Source organism: Pseudophryne corroboree, chromosome 4 (genome assembly GCF_028390025.1).
Source record: "Pseudophryne corroboree isolate aPseCor3 chromosome 4, aPseCor3.hap2, whole genome shotgun sequence".
Lineage (NCBI taxonomy): Eukaryota > Metazoa > Chordata > Amphibia > Anura > Myobatrachidae > Pseudophryne > Pseudophryne corroboree.
In genome coordinates, this window is record NC_086447.1 from 557,473,528 (window position 1) to 557,489,199 (window position 15,672).

At 45.2% G+C, this 15,672-nt stretch overlaps 1 protein-coding gene across 1 annotated transcript in view; it reads right to left on the minus strand.

The window, feature by feature from the left end:
• Positions 1-15,672, minus strand: part of MAP3K5 (mitogen-activated protein kinase kinase kinase 5) — a 368,573-nt gene that overhangs the window by 32,512 nt on the left and 320,389 nt on the right. Inside the window, exons 25-27 of the mRNA XM_063917408.1 lie at positions 14,323-14,428; positions 11,761-12,004; positions 4,758-4,870 (exon numbers count right to left, since the gene is read on the minus strand). Of these exons, the coding sequence (XP_063773478.1) occupies positions 4,758-4,870; positions 11,761-12,004; positions 14,323-14,428 (463 nt within the window). The remainder of the gene's footprint in view (positions 1-4,757; positions 4,871-11,760; positions 12,005-14,322; positions 14,429-15,672) is intronic.

The following is a 15,672-nucleotide window of genomic DNA, read 5'->3' on the forward strand; positions in this document are numbered from 1 at the left end:
AAGACTGGTAAGACTGTTCCGTGGGAAAACGTTGCTGGGCGGTTAAGAGAACGCAGGGCTGGAGAGACTGTAAACACTGGCCCTGGAGACAGGCCAATGGGGCTAGAACGGTCTATGCTGCCCAAACGGGTTGATAATCGTGTGGTTAAATGTTTTAGGTGTGGTATGCCAGGTCATGTTATTGCCAATTGCCCAGTCACGCAAGAACCCATGCAATGTGATGCTGCCTTTGAATGTCGCAGAATGTCTTTCTTTGCTAGGTTAGCCTGTACTGTGGTACCTTCACCTGAGCTGGAAAAACAAATGTGTGATGTGTTCTTAGAGGGTAACCGGGTAGAGGCCTTGCTAGATTCAGGAAGTTTAGTTACCCTCGTGAAAGCTGGGTTAGTGAACCCCTTAAAGGTCCAGCAAATACCTATTGGGGTAACTTGCATACATGGGGATACCCAACATTATGCCACTGCTGAGGTGAATATAGAAACTTGTTGTGGGTCAGCAATGGTTAAAGTGGGACTGGTCCCTACCTTGGTGCATGAGGCCATAATAGGGAGGGATTTTCCTCATTTTTGGAAACTGTGGGAATCACGGTTATCAACAGATGTGAGAAGTAAAAAGCCAGTTGATGATAATACCGGTGATTTTATGGATGTACGTGGGTCTTCGGAACTTTCTGGCCCTTTGCCTTTTGCTAGTTTGGCTGGGGAAGTGACAGATGGGGAGTCCAGTGAGGACCCTCTTGCCGGGAACAGAGACATAGTAGTTAGAACTGAAAGCGTGCCTGACCTGGAGGTAAAGAAGGATCTGTTTGCGTCTGAACAGTTAAAGGATCCTACCTTAATAAAGGCTAGAGAGAATGTTAAGATTGTTAATGGGGAACCTGTGGTACCAGGTGACAGGGTTACGTATCCCCACATGGCCATCTGTAATGAGCTCTTGTACCACATTGTCAAAAGGGGTGAGGATGTGGTGGAACAGCTGGTAGTTCCCCAGCCTTATCGGAGAACGGTACTAGATTTAGCTCATAGTCACGTTACCGCAGGACATTTAGGGGCAGAAAAAACCACTGAAAGAGTTTTACAAAGGTTCTTTTGGCCAGGGGTTTATAAAGAAGTGTCTGAATATTGTTCTTCCTGTCCTGAATGCCAGTATCATGCCCCTAGACCCCATTTCAGGAGCCCACTAGTTCCCATGCCTATTATAGAGGTCCCGTTTGACAGAATAGCCATGGATCTCGTGGGGCCCTTGTTAAAGTCTGCTCGGGGCCATCAGTATATCCTGGTAATTATGGACTATGCCACTCGATATCCTGAGGCTGTCCCTTTACGCACTATCACAACCAAGGCGATAGCTAGGGAGCTGGTGCAGGTATTTAGTAGAGTGGGAATACCAAAAGAAATTTTGACTGACCAAGGTACTCCATTTATGTCAAGGATCATGAAAGAGTTGTGCAAGTTATTTAAGGTCACTCACCTCAGGACGTCCATCTACCATCCCCAAACTGACGGGTTGGTGGAAAGGTTTAATAAAACATTAAAAAGTATGTTAAAAAAGGTTGTTGAGAGAGATGGGAAAAACTGGGATTGTTTGTTGCCCTACTTGTTAATGGCCATCAGAGAAGTTCCTCAGTCCTCTACGGGGTTTTCTCCATTTGATTTGTTGTATGGTAGACACCCCAGAGGGCTGTTGGATATTGCCAAAGAGACGTGGGAAGGACAGCCCACTCCTTATAGAAGCGTTATTGAGCATGTAACACAAATGCAGGATAGGATTGCAGCCGTGGTACCTGTTGTCAGAGAGCACATGGAACAGGCCCAAAGTGCTCAACAGAGGGTCTATAACCGGAGTGCCAAGATACGGGAATTTGCTCCTGGCGATAGAGTTCTTGTTTTGGTACCCACTGTGGAAAGCAAATTCCTAGCTAAATGGCAGGGTCCATTTGAGATTAGGGAAAAAGTGAATGAGGTTAATTACAAAGTATACCAGCCGGGAAAGAGAAAACCCGAACAGATCTACCATGTTAACTTAATCAAACCCTGGAAAGATAGGTTGTCTCTGTCAGCGGAGCCTTGCCCTTCGGTGTCTTCACCCCGGTTGCTTCCCGCAGTGAAGGTGTCAGAGACATTATCAGCTGATCAGAACAATCGGGTTAAAGAATTTCTCATCCAAAATAGGGAGGTATTTTCAGAGCTGCCTGGCCGAACGACCATAATAAAACATGACATTGTCACAGAACCAGGGGTCAGGGTTCATTTAAAGCCATATAGGATTCCTGAAGCTCAGCGAGAAGCTATTTCTAAGGAAATTAAAACCATGTTAGAACTGGGAGTCATAGAGGAGTCTAACAGTGAGTGGTCCAGTCCCATAGTGCTCATCCCGAAGCCCGACGGTAGCATACGCTTCTGTAATGACTTTCGTAAGTTAAATGAGGTGTCCAAGTTTGACGCATACCCCATGCCCCGTGTGGATGAGCTTGTAGAAAGGCTGGGAACAGCCAGGTTTCTCACCACATTGGACCTGACCAAAGGTTACTGGCAAATACCTTTATCTGATAGCGCCAAAGAAAAAACAGCCTTTTCGGTTCCGGAGGGGCTGTACCAGTATAAGATGTTACCCTTTGGGTTGCATGGGGCTCCAGCAACCTTTCAACGGGCGATGGATAAAATTTTGAGGCCCCATAGAAAATATGCAGCTGCCTATTTGGATGATGTGGTAATTCACAGTACAGACTGGGGGTCCCATTTGGTTAAAGTACAAGCAGTACTGGACTCAATCAGAGAGGCAGGGTTAACTGCTAACCCAAAGAAGTGCTGCCTCGCAATGGAGGAGGTCAAATACTTGGGCTTCACCATAGGCAGAGGTCTGATTAGGCCCCAATTGAATAAAGTTGATGCTATTCAAAACTGGCCTCGTCCAGTGAATAAAAAACAGGTAAGGGCTTTTTTGGGAATTACTGGGTACTATAGACGGTTTATTCCTAATTTTGCGACCACAGCGGTGCCGTTGTCAGACCTTACCAAAGGGAAGCAGTCAAATGTGGTGAAATGGAACCCTGATGCAGAAAAGGCGTTCCAAGCGTTAAAAGTGGCTTTGTGTTCACAACCGGTGTTGATAACACCAGATTTTTCAAAAGAATTTGTGGTACAGACAGATGCCTCAGAGGTAGGGATAGGTGCTGTGCTGTCCCAAACCAGAGATGGGGACGAACACCCTATCATTTATTTGAGTAGGAAACTCAATGAGCATGAAAAAAGGTATGCCATTGTGGAAAAGGAGGCTTTGGCCATTAAGTGGGCACTAGATACCTTGAGGTATTACCTCTTGGGTAGACAATTCAGACTAGTGACAGACCATGCCCCTTTAAAATGGATGTATGTAAATAGAGGCAAGAATGCTCGTGTAACTAGATGGTTTCTAGCGTTGCAGGACTTTAAGTTTACTGTCGAACATAGACCGGGAACACAATTGGCCAACGCAGATGCATTGTCTCGCATCTTCTGTTTGGGGGCTACAAGTGTTCCGGCCCCTAGGTCGAAACAGGGGAGGGGGATATGTGACAAGAACACTGGGATAGTGTTTGAGGGCAGGTATATTTGTCCCAGGTTCTTGTCTTACATGTTTTAGAAAATGTTAACTTCTAGGAAAAATGCTTTTTGTTTTGTCTGAACCTTTTCAGTTTGCTGTAAAAGCTGGGTAAAGGCTCTGAGAGAGAGATAAGGCGAGTTCTAGACATTGGGCCCAGTTCGGGTCTTTGGCCTCACAGAGGGCTAATCAGGGTTTCAGCTGTGTAAGAGTGTTATAGTGCTTCTAACCTGATTAGTATGGGCAGACTGCCTGGGAAGGCTGGAGGATCTGTGTGTGAGAGACACGCTTTCTGATGCAAGTAAGCTATACAGTATGTACTGAAGAACTCTGTGTTTTGTTTAGTGACAGTTAGGAATATCTTATGTTTAGTTAGTGCCGGACAGGCAAGGTATTTTTATTTTTGGGTTTTGTTTTATTTTCTGTTTCAATAAAACTGGCCGGGGTCAGTTGTACCAGAAACTGGACTTGTGTTGTTCCTCAGCTGCTGCGTGCGGCCATATTCCCCAGGAAAAGGCGCCTTGCACCCCTACAGTGTTACAATATATATATATATATATATATATATATATATATATATACATACATACATACATACACACACACACACACACACACACACACACACACACACACATACACACATACATATATATATTTTAAGAAAAGTATTTTTGTTTTGATTTCATTTCACAGCACTGAGCACCTTGAAAAAATACCGCTGGTTTTTCTGCACTATGCTCTTTTGTATGATGCACTGACTTTTTAAAGATTTATAAAAGCTGCATTTTTCAAAAATCCGTGGAGTGCCGCCTGGTCCCTGGAGTGTGGAGGAGACTTGCTAGTCCGAACCAGGGGATCACATTGTATAATATTATATATACACATACATACATACATATATATATATATATATATATATATATATATATATATATATGTATGTATGTATGTATGTATGTATGTATGTATGTATGTATATATATATACATACATACATACATACACATATATATATATATATATATATATATATATATATATATATATATACACATACACACATACACACATATAGTTTGATCATCAGCTGGAGGTGCCTTCCCATATACATATACTATCTCCCCCTTTTTTTTTTACTGCAACCATTAACATCAAAGGTATTAGCTATAACTTACTTATTGGCTGTGATCTGAGCTGAAGCCGTTTTATATCTTGATCCTTCTCCTCAATAGCCTGCCGTAGGTAAATTTGGAATTCTCTTTCTTTCTGTAACAGTTCCTCTAGAAGCCTAAAATAGTATTGTAACGTGCAGTAGATTAGTATTCAGTATTTTTTTTATGGAATACTTACAGAAGTCATAGCCAGATTAAGATACCATGGGGCCTTAAGGCCCATACACATTAGACGATGTCGCTCTGTGAGCGACATCGTCTAATGTTTCCCCCTCCAGGGCTGGCCGGTCGGCGGCCGCCTGAACACAGTGAGCGATATGACCGCTCATATCGCTCAGTGACGTCACGCCCTCGCCAGCCCTGCATGGAGGTCGTGGACGACAGTCCACATCCTTCATGCATGCCCTACCGACAGCGACGATCATTGCCGACCCGCGGGGCCGCGCATTGGTCGTCGCTGGCGGCATACACACTTGACGATAAAATGAGCGACGTCGCTCAAGGAGGGAGAAAATGAGCGAAGTCGCTCATTTTATCGTTAAGTGTGTATGGACCTTAAGGCAACAGTGTTTTAGGCCCTCTTCTACCTTCTAATAGTGAAGAAAAAAAAATGGTGAGGGTAATACGGTACCCTAATATCCACTGGGTGACTAAACAGAACCAAGGATGTGTAAGGTGTGATCCAGCTAGGATAGCATTCCATTACTACACTCCCCTTTATGGAAAGGAGAATAAATTATATATGATTATAATAAGATTTTACTCACCGGTAAATCTATTTCTCGTAGTCCGTAGTGGATGCTGGGAACTCCAAAAGGACCATGGGGAATAGCGGGCTCCGAAGGAGGCTGCGCACTCTAGAAAGATTTATGACTACCTGGTGTGCACTGGCTCCTCCCACTATGACCCTCCTCCAAGCCTCAGTTAGGACACTGTGCCCGGACGAGCTGACATAATAAGGAAGGATTTTGAATCCCGGGTAAGACTCATACCAGCTACACCAATCACACCGTACAACTCGTGATACTATATCCAGTTTGACAGTATGAACACAACTGAGCCTCTCAACAGATGGCTCAACAATAACCCTTTAGTTAGCAATAACTATTTACAAGTATTGCAGACAATCCGCACTTGGGATGGGCGCCCAGCATCCACTACGGACTACGAGAAATAGATTTACCGGTGAGTAAAATCTTATTTTCTCTGACGTCCTAGTGGATGCTGGGAACTCCGAAAGGACCATGGGGATTATACCAAAGCTCCCAAACGGGCGGGAGAGTGCGGATGACTCTGCAGCACCGAATGAGAGAACTCAAGGTCCTCCTCAGCCAGGGTATCAAATTTGTAGAATTTTGCAAACGTGTTTGCCCCTGACCAAGTAACAGCTCGGCAAAGTTGTAAAGCCGAGACCCCTCGGGCAGCCGCCCAAGATGAGCCCACCTTCCCTGTGGAATGGGCTTTCACTGATTTAGGATGCGGCAGTCCAGCCGCAGAATGCGCCTGCTGAATCGTGTCACAGATCCAGCGAGCGATAGTCTGCTTAGAAGCAGGAGCACCCAGCCTGTTGGGTGCATACAGGATAAATAGCGAGTCAATTTTCTTGACTCTAGCCGTCCTGGAAACATAATTTTTCAAGGCCCTGACTACGTCCAGTAACTTGGAATCCTCCAAGTCCCTAGTAGCCGCAGGCACCACAATAGGCTGGTTCAAGTGAAAAACTGATACCACCTTAGGGAGAAACTGGGGACGAGTCCTCAATTCTGCCCTATCCATATGGAAAATCAGATAAGGACTTTTATATGACAAAGCCGCCAATTCTGATACACGCCTGGCCGAAGCCAAGGCCAATAACATGACCACTTTCCGCGTGAGATATTTTAGATCCACGGTTTTTAGTGGTTCAAACCAATGTGATTTTAAGAAACTCAACACCACGTTGAGATCCCAAAGTGCCACTGGAGGCACAACCGGGGGCTGAATATGCAGCACTCCTTTTACAATGTCTGAACTTCAGGTACTGAAGCTAATTCTTTCTGGAAGAAAATCGACAGAGCCGAGATCTGTATCTTAATGGAGCCTAATTTTAGGCCCATAGACACTCCTGCTTGTAGGAAATGCAGAAATCGACCTAGTTGAAATTCCTCTGTTGGGGCCTTTTGTGGCCTCACACCAAGCAACATATTTCCGCCATATGCGGTGATAATGTTTTGCAGTTACATCTTTCCTGGCTTGAATCAGCGTAGGAATGACTTCCTCCGGAATGCCCTTTTCCTTTAGGATCCGGCGTTCAACCGCCATGCCATCCAAACGTAGCCGCGGTAAGTCTTGGAACAGACAGGGCCCCTGCTGCAGCAGGTCCTGTCTGAGCGGCAGAGGCCATGGGTCCTCTGATATAATTTCTTGAAGTTCTGGGTACCAGGCTCTTCTTGGCCAATCCGGAACCACGAGTATCGTTCTTACTCCTCGCCTTCTTATTATTCTCAGTACCTTTGGTATGAGAGGCAGAGGGGGGAACACATAAACCGACTGGTACACCCACGGTGTTACCAGAGCGTCCACAGCTATCGCCTGAAGGTCCCTTGACCTGGCGCAATATCTTTTATAGCTTTTTGTTGAGGCGGGACGCCTTCATGTCCACCTGTGGCCTTTCCCAATGGTGTACAATCCTTTGGAAGACTTCTGGATGAAGTCCCCACTCTCTCGGGTGGAAGTCGTGTCTGCTGAGAAGATCTGCTTCCCAGTTGTCCACTCCGGGAATGAACACTGCTGACAGTGCTAACACATGATTTTCCGCCCATCGGAGAATCCTTGTGGCTTCTGCCATCGCCATCCTGCTTCTTGTGCCGCCCTGTTGGTTTACATGGGCGACTGCCGTGATGTTGTCTGATTGGATCAGGACCGGCCGGTTTTGAAGCAGAGGCCTTGCCTGACTCAGGGCATTGTAAATGGCCCTCAGTTCCAGAATATTTATGTAGGGAAGTCACCTGACTTGGCCAAAGTCCCTGGAAGCTTCTTCCCTGTGTGACTGCCCCCCAGCCTCAAAGGCTGGCATACATGGTCACTAGGACCTAGTCCTGTATGTCGAACCTGCGGCCCTCTTGAAGATGGGCACTCTGCAGCCACTACAGTAGAGATACCCTGATCCTTGGAGACAGGGTTATCAGCCGATGCATCTGAAGATGTGATCCGGACCACTTGTCTAACAGGTCCCCCTGAAAAGTTCTTGCATGGAACCTGCCGAATGGGATTGCTTCGTAGGAAGCTATCATTTTTCCCAGGACTCGCGTGCAATGATGCACCGATAACTGTTTTGGCTTCAGGAGGTCTCTGACTAGAGATGTCAGCTCCTTGGCTTTCTCCTCCGGGAGAAACACTTATTTCTGATCTGTGTCCAGAACCAACCCCAGGAACAGTAGACGTGTCGTAGGAAACAGCTGTGTCTTTGGACTGTTTAGAATCCAACCGTGCTGTTGTAGCACTTTCCAAAATAGTGCTACCCCGACTAGCAACTGCTCCTTGGACCTCGCCCTTATAAGGAGATTGTCCAAGTACGGGATCATTAAAAACTCCCCTTTTTCGAAGGAGTATCATCATTCCGGCCATTACCTTGGTAACACCCTCGGTGCCATGTACAGTCCAAACGGCAGAGTCTGGACTTGGTAATGGTAATCCTGTACCACAAATCTGAGGTACTCCTGGCGAGGATAGTAAATGGGGACATGCAGGTAAGCATCCTTGATGTCCCGGGATACCATGTAATCCCCCTCGTCCAGGCTTGCAATAACCGACCTGAGCGATTCCATCTTGAACTTGAATTTTTTTATGTATGTGTTCAAGGATTTTAAATATAAAAAAGGGTCACACCGAACCATGCGGTTTCGGTACCCCAAACCGTGTGGAATAGTAACCCCGTCCTTGTTGAAGTAGGGGCACCTTAAGTATTACCTGCTGGGAATACAGCTTATTAATTGCCTCTAGCACAGCCTCCCTGCCTGAGGGAGTTGTCGGCAAGGCATATTTGAGGAAACGGCGGGGGGAAGACATCTCGAATTCCAGCTTGTACCCCTGAAATACTACTTGAATGAAACAGGGATCCACCTGTGAGCGAGCCCACTGATCGCTGAAATTTTTGAGACGGCCCCCCACCGTACCTGGCTACACCTGTGGAGCCCCCGCGTCATGCTGTGGACTCAGAGGAAGCGAGAGAAGAATTATGATTCTGGGAACAGGCTGACTGGTGCAGCTTTTTCCCTCTTCCCTTGTCTCTGTACAGAAAGGAAGCGCCTTTGACCCGCTTGCTTTTCTGAAGCCGAAAGGACTGTACCTGATAATACAGTGCTTTCTTAGTCTGTGAGGAAAACTGAGGTAAAAATATTTCTTCCCAGCTGTTGCTGCGGATACGAGGTCCCAGAGACCATCCCCAAATAATTCCTCACCCTTATAAGGCAGAATCTCTATGCGCCTTTTAAAGTCAGCATCACCTGTCCAGTGACAGGTCTCTAATACCCTCCTGACAGAATGGACATTACATTCATTTTGGATGCCAGCCGGCAAAATATCCCTCTGTGCATCCCTCATATATAAGACGACGTCTTTAATATGTTCTCATGTTAGCAAACTAGTATGTTTGACAGGGTCACCGACCACGCTGCAGCAGCACGCTCTGCAGGTTTCAGTCTAGTACCTGAGTGTGTAAATACAGACTTCAGGATAGCCTCCTGCTTTTTATCAACAGGTACCTTCAAAGTGGCATTTTTATTGCCGGGATCAAGTCACGGATGTTCCTAGTGGATTGTGTATACGTCTCAACCTTGTCGACACTGGAGTCAGACTCCGTGTCGACATCTGTGTCTGCCATCTGAATGAGCGGGCGTTTTTGAGCCCCTGATGGCCTTTGAGACGCCTGGGCAGGCGCGGGCTAAGAAGCCGGCTGTCCCACAGCTGTTACGTCATCCACCCTTTTATGTAAGGAGTTGACACTGTCGGTTAATACCTTTCACCTAACCATCCACTCTGGCGTCGGCCCCACAGGGGGCGACATCACATTTATCGGCATCTGCTCCGTCACTATATAAGCCTCCTCCTCAAACATGTCGACACAGCTGTACCGACACACCGCACACACACAGGGAATGCTCTGACTGAGGACAGGACCCCACAAAGCCCTTTGGGGAGACAGAGAGAGAGTATGCCAGCACACACCAGAGCGCTATATAATGTGGGGATTAACACTATAACTGAGTGAATTTTCCCCCATAGCTGCTTGTATATACAATATTGCGCCTAAATTTAGTGCCCCCCCTCTCTTTTTAACCCTTTGAGCCTGAAAACTACAGGGGAGAGCCTGGGGAGCTTTCTTCCAGCTGCACTGTGAAGAGAAAATGGCGCCAGTGTGTCTGAGGGAGATAGCTCCGCCCCTTTTCCGCGGCCTATTCTCCCGCTTTTTTCTGGATTCTGGCAGGGGTATTTTCCACATATATAGCCTCTGGGGCTATATATTGTGGTATTTTTGCCAGCCAAGGTGTTTTTATTGCTGCTCAGGGCGCCCCCCCCCAAGCGCCCTGCACCCTCAGTGACCGGAGTGTGAAGTGTGTATGAGAAGCAATGGCGCACAGCTGCAGTGCTGTGCGCTACCTTGGTGAAGACTGATGTCTTCTGCCGCCGATTTTCCGGACCTCTTCTTGCTTCTGGCTCTGTAAGGGGGACGGCGGCGCGGCTCCGGGACCGAACACCAAGGACTGGGCCTGCGGTCGATCCCTCTGGAGCTAATGGTGTCCAGTAGCCTAAGAAGCCCAATCCGGCTGCAAGCAGGCGAGTTCGCTTCTTCTCCCCTTAGTCCCTCGCTGCAGTGAGCCTGTTGCCAGCAGGTCTCACTGAAAATAAAAAACCTAAACTATACTTTCTTTCTAAGGGCTCAGGAGAGCCCCTAGTGTGCATCCAACCTCGGCCGGGCACGAAATCTAACTGAGGCTTGGAGGAGGGTCATAGTGGGAGGAGCCAGTGCACACCAGGTAGTCATAAATCTTTCTAGAGTGCCCAGCCTCCTTCGGAGCCCGCTATTCCCCATGGTCCTTACGGAGTTCCCAGCATCCACTAGGACGTCAGAGAAATGTGTGTGTGTGTGTGTGTGTGTATATATATATATATATATATATATATATATACATACACACATACATACATACAGATAAAACATTAAGGCCCAGATTTATCAAGCCTTGCAGAGTGATAAATAGCACGGTGATAAAGTACCAGCCAATTAGCTCCTGTCGTTTTCCAAACACAGACTGTAACATGGCAGTTATGAGCTGATTGGCTGGTATGTTATCACCGTGCAATTTATCACGATTCAAGGCTTGATAAATATGGGCATAATTTTGGTTTTTAATACTTTTTTTTTTTACATTTATGTGAGTTATATAGGGAAATATGCAACAATAAAAAGTAACATTGTCATGATTAAAGTGTGTACCTCGCTTTAGAGCGCTGAACCTGCGCCACAGTATATGATGTACTAAGCCTTTGAGAGTGATAAATTGCACGGTGATAAAGTACCAGCCAATCAGGTCTTACCTGTCATGTTACAGGCTGGATTTGATAAATGACAGTTAGGAGCTGGTTGGTTGGTACTTTATCACCGAGCAAGGTTTCACTTTTCAAATCTTAGTACATCTAGCCCATACTTTGCAACCTGCTGAGAGATTTTCTAAAAGGAGATAATGATTTGTAGAACAGCAGTTAAGAAAAATGCATGAACAGATTCATGCTTACAAAGTCATTTAACTTCCTGTTTAAGAGAAAAAACAACAACTATGTCTAACTTCTACATAAAGTAGGGAAGCAACTGATTTTCCATTAGTGGTGACAATTAAGAGAATACAACTTAGGACAGCAGTAGCAGGGAAAATCTATGTTTTGAAAAGCAAATTGTAAATTCGCTATCAGAATCTAGCTGTTCCCAAAAGAGGGTTGTGTATAATTTTACCCAATGAACCAGACTCACCTATTAGACTCAATCTTTAGTCTACCAAGTTGCATGCTAAGTAGCCTGGGAACATTCTGAGAGTCATGGGATACAGTGGAGCTGAGGGTGCTCACCCCTGAGGTATGCACATTATCTTCATTCGCTGCATTAGGCACCTCACTGGCCTCAGGTATAGTGTGTGCATTGCAGTCTTCCTCCACCTCAATGTCATCTTGGTCTGCTGGGTCACTTTCAGAGGTGATGCTAAAATGTGGCCGCAATTCTATGGATACACAGAAAGCTAAATAACTGTATACTGCTACACAAAGACTTGCTATATGCATATGGTGCCCATGGACACAGACAAGCAGGATGGAAGAGGGTCAGATTATCAGTCTTTCGTTCAGCTATTCCGGACATAAAATACTATCCAGGGTGGAGGGATTCAATATCCTACCCAAAAGGTACAACTATTAAGCCATGTCCCTGTGAGGGCCCATCTGCCCCACTTCCTGGATAGCCAGAACACATTTTTTAAACAAGAGAGCTATAAAATGTTTGCTGTCCCTGGAGACACCTTAATTTGCATCTACACAGGTCTTGTGAGAATAAAATAAGCAGTCCTTTGGGGTCTGCTGGAATGAGAGTGGTTGTGGAACTAGAAGGATCAGAATTCCACACTACTCAGTGTTCACTCTACAAGGGAGTAGCTTCGTGCTAGGATTGGCCCAATCTTTTGACTCATGTGGTCTCCCCCACACAGATCACCTAAACCTCAAATTAATATAATGATTTTTATTCCCTATTATTTACTTGAAGTCAATCTGTGCATTTCATAACTGTATGTATTGTTTATTTACCTGTTTTCCTTTGTAACTTAACCCTGGAGATATTTTCTCAATAAATCCTAAAAAATGATCAGCATTATCTCTGTGCTCTATGAATTCACATGTCTGGAGAGACCCATGCTGTGTATGTAGTAACTGTGGATTTTTAAGTGTGCTGCAAGTGTCTGGCGATCGCAAGAGCGCTATTCCAATACTCTTTGTGGTGGCAGCTTGAGTAAAAACCACATTATGACCGCTCAGGATGACATATCTGAGCACAGGCTGGGGCGCGATATAGCGCTACACAAAGAATTGCTATATTTATATTGTGCATCTAATTAAACAGGCAAGCTTGGGCAATACGTAATAAATAGAAACATTTTGAATGGATTCTTATTCATGTATACAGTTTGTCATATTTGTTGGTTTCAGAATAACACAGGGGGCACCCAATGCAACATAATAGCAGCGAAACATACATTTACATAGTTACATACAGCGCTCCCACTTTAGAACACCAACATAAAACACAAGCCAAATTTGGAAGTTAAGGTGACACTGATGAGTGTTTGTTATAGAATGAAATCATTACAACGTACGGACAATGGGGGTCATTCCGAGTTGATCGCTAGCTGCCATTGTTCGCAGCGCAGCGATCAGGCTTAAAAATGGCAATTCTGCGCATGCGTATGGGGCGCACTACGCACGCGCGTCGTACTTTCACAAAAGCCGATGTAGTTTTACACAAGCTCTAGCGACACTTTTCAGTCGCACTGCTGATCATTGAGTGATTGACAGGAAGTGGGTGTTTCTGGGTGGTAACTGACCGTTTTCGGGGAGTGTGTGTAAAAACGCACACGTGCCAGATAAAAACGCAGGAGTGGCTGGGGAAACGGGGGAGTGGCTGGCCGAACGCAGGGCGTGTTTGTGACGTCAAAACAGGAACTAAATAGTCTGAAGTGATCGCAAGGTAGGAGTAGGTCTGCAGCTACTCTGAAACTGCACAATTTTTTTTTTTTTGTAGTAGCGCTGCGATCCTTTCGTTCACACTTCTGCTAAGCTAAGATACACTCCCAGAGGGCGGCGGCATAGCGTTTGCACTGCTGCTAAAAGCAGCTAGCGAGCAAACAACTCGGAATGAGGGCCCATGCGCCAAGAGGTAAGAAAGGGTGGCATACTGGGGTGGGGAATAAACACTATGGTTTAACAATGTTAGTAAATTAACTATGAGCAACAAATTTAATTTTACAACTGTAGATCAAGCAATGTACTAGCTACTGTACTCACATTATAACTGCAAATAAACAAGTACTGTTATTGTATAGACTATAATATAACCTGTATGTTTTATTAAACCCAGAAATAAAATAAATCTTGAATACAGATGAAGGTATATTTGAATGTGGAGCTGCTGGACGCACATAAAAAAAAAAGTGCTTATTGTGTATTTGCCTCTAGCCACGCTGAACAAAAAAACAGTATTGGAGTCGGCTGGGCTAATGTGGTGCACATGTTGAAAAAATGAAGGAGGAAGGAGAAGGAGGAGACGTAATTGTAATTATTATTTATTGGAGTGCTGTAATGTTACCGATAGCAATAAAGTAGAGACAGTATCTACACATGCAGTTTAAAACATCATGACAAACTAATACAAATTACAAAATTCCTACCTCAACCTTTTCAGATATATATTCTATAAGGCTGGACATTGTGGTTGTCTAACTACAGACCTGAAAGAGCTTTGACAAAGTGTGTGGGTGCATGAGTGACATACCTGGAACTAATGTGGTGATGGCTATCTGAACGGCCTTGCGAATAATGCTATCTAGAGCAAACATCCAGTGAGGCTTGATGTTGTGGTTTCGAAGTACCTTGTTGACCTGGATACACAGAAAACAATCAGAAAGCGGACACTTTCATAGAAATGTGGAAATATCTGAGTAACAATGATTCTTTGGTGCAAATCAGAAGCTTACTATACTGTTCACTTACAAATTGGTAGCTAAAGCAAAATATTTATATGAACTGATGATTTAGGATAGGGAACTAATGGTATGTAGGAGCCCAATATGTTATTACAGGGCGATAAATGGCGAGGTGGGCATGAAGGGGTGGCAAATAATGGAGAAAAGGAAAGCCGTTTTAGTTTTTGCACATAAGAGCGTAAACGTTGCTATCAAGACAAATGCCAGTAAAACAAAAATCTCATACTGTATATCAAGCAGCCTATACTGCTGCACCTGCACTCACAGTGAAGCCAAGCAAAAAAAACTATCAAACCATTTAAAGAGTAGAGAAGCTGTCCATAGTAACCAACCAGCTTGTAGATATGAAGTACTTTCTATAAAATGATAGGTAGAAGCTGATTGGTTGTAGAGGTATAATACAGCGCAGCTCAGTGTCAATTAAATTGAAGAGGCAGGTAGATGGAAATATGCAGACATAGGGGTATTTGCATACCTCCCAATTTATGTCCACGGGGAGGAGGGACATCTGCGCCTGCCCAAAAAGGGGGTGTGGCTTAGCAGGAGGGCGAGCCACGCCCCATTTTCGTCACTGAGGGGGCATGCCCAGCGCTCTGTGAGCTGTTGGCATGCCCCCTCTCCTGTCTCCACTGAATAGACGTCTATTCACCGCTGCTCTGTTAAGCAGTGCAGCGAGTGCAAGAACCTCTCAACTGCCCCCCCCCCCCCCACCACCGCAGGACACTGTGGCCAGCGATGGGACAGCGGGACAGTCCCAAAAACGCTACTGTCCCGCAAAAATCGGGACAGTTGGGAGGTATGTATTTGTGGGCATTTCCAACAGGTTTTTGCCCGTTACTGCCAATACTGATACGACTTTTTTTTAAAGTCAATTTGGTATTGTCAAAAACGGGCCAAAAATCTGTCGGAAACGGCAGCAAATTCGACAAAAAACGTGGTTCTGTGGCTAATCCGCTGATCCACGTGTTTTCCGAAAACGGCACTGGAATTTAATAGGTCAAATCCAGATTCAACCTAAAAAAGTCGATAAGTGCTGTTTTTCCGACTTGTCGGAAATTCTGACACGAATTGAATAGACCGTTAAGTGTCCCATAAGTTATAGGACATTACCCTTAGCATGCTTATTTCATGTGGTCTTT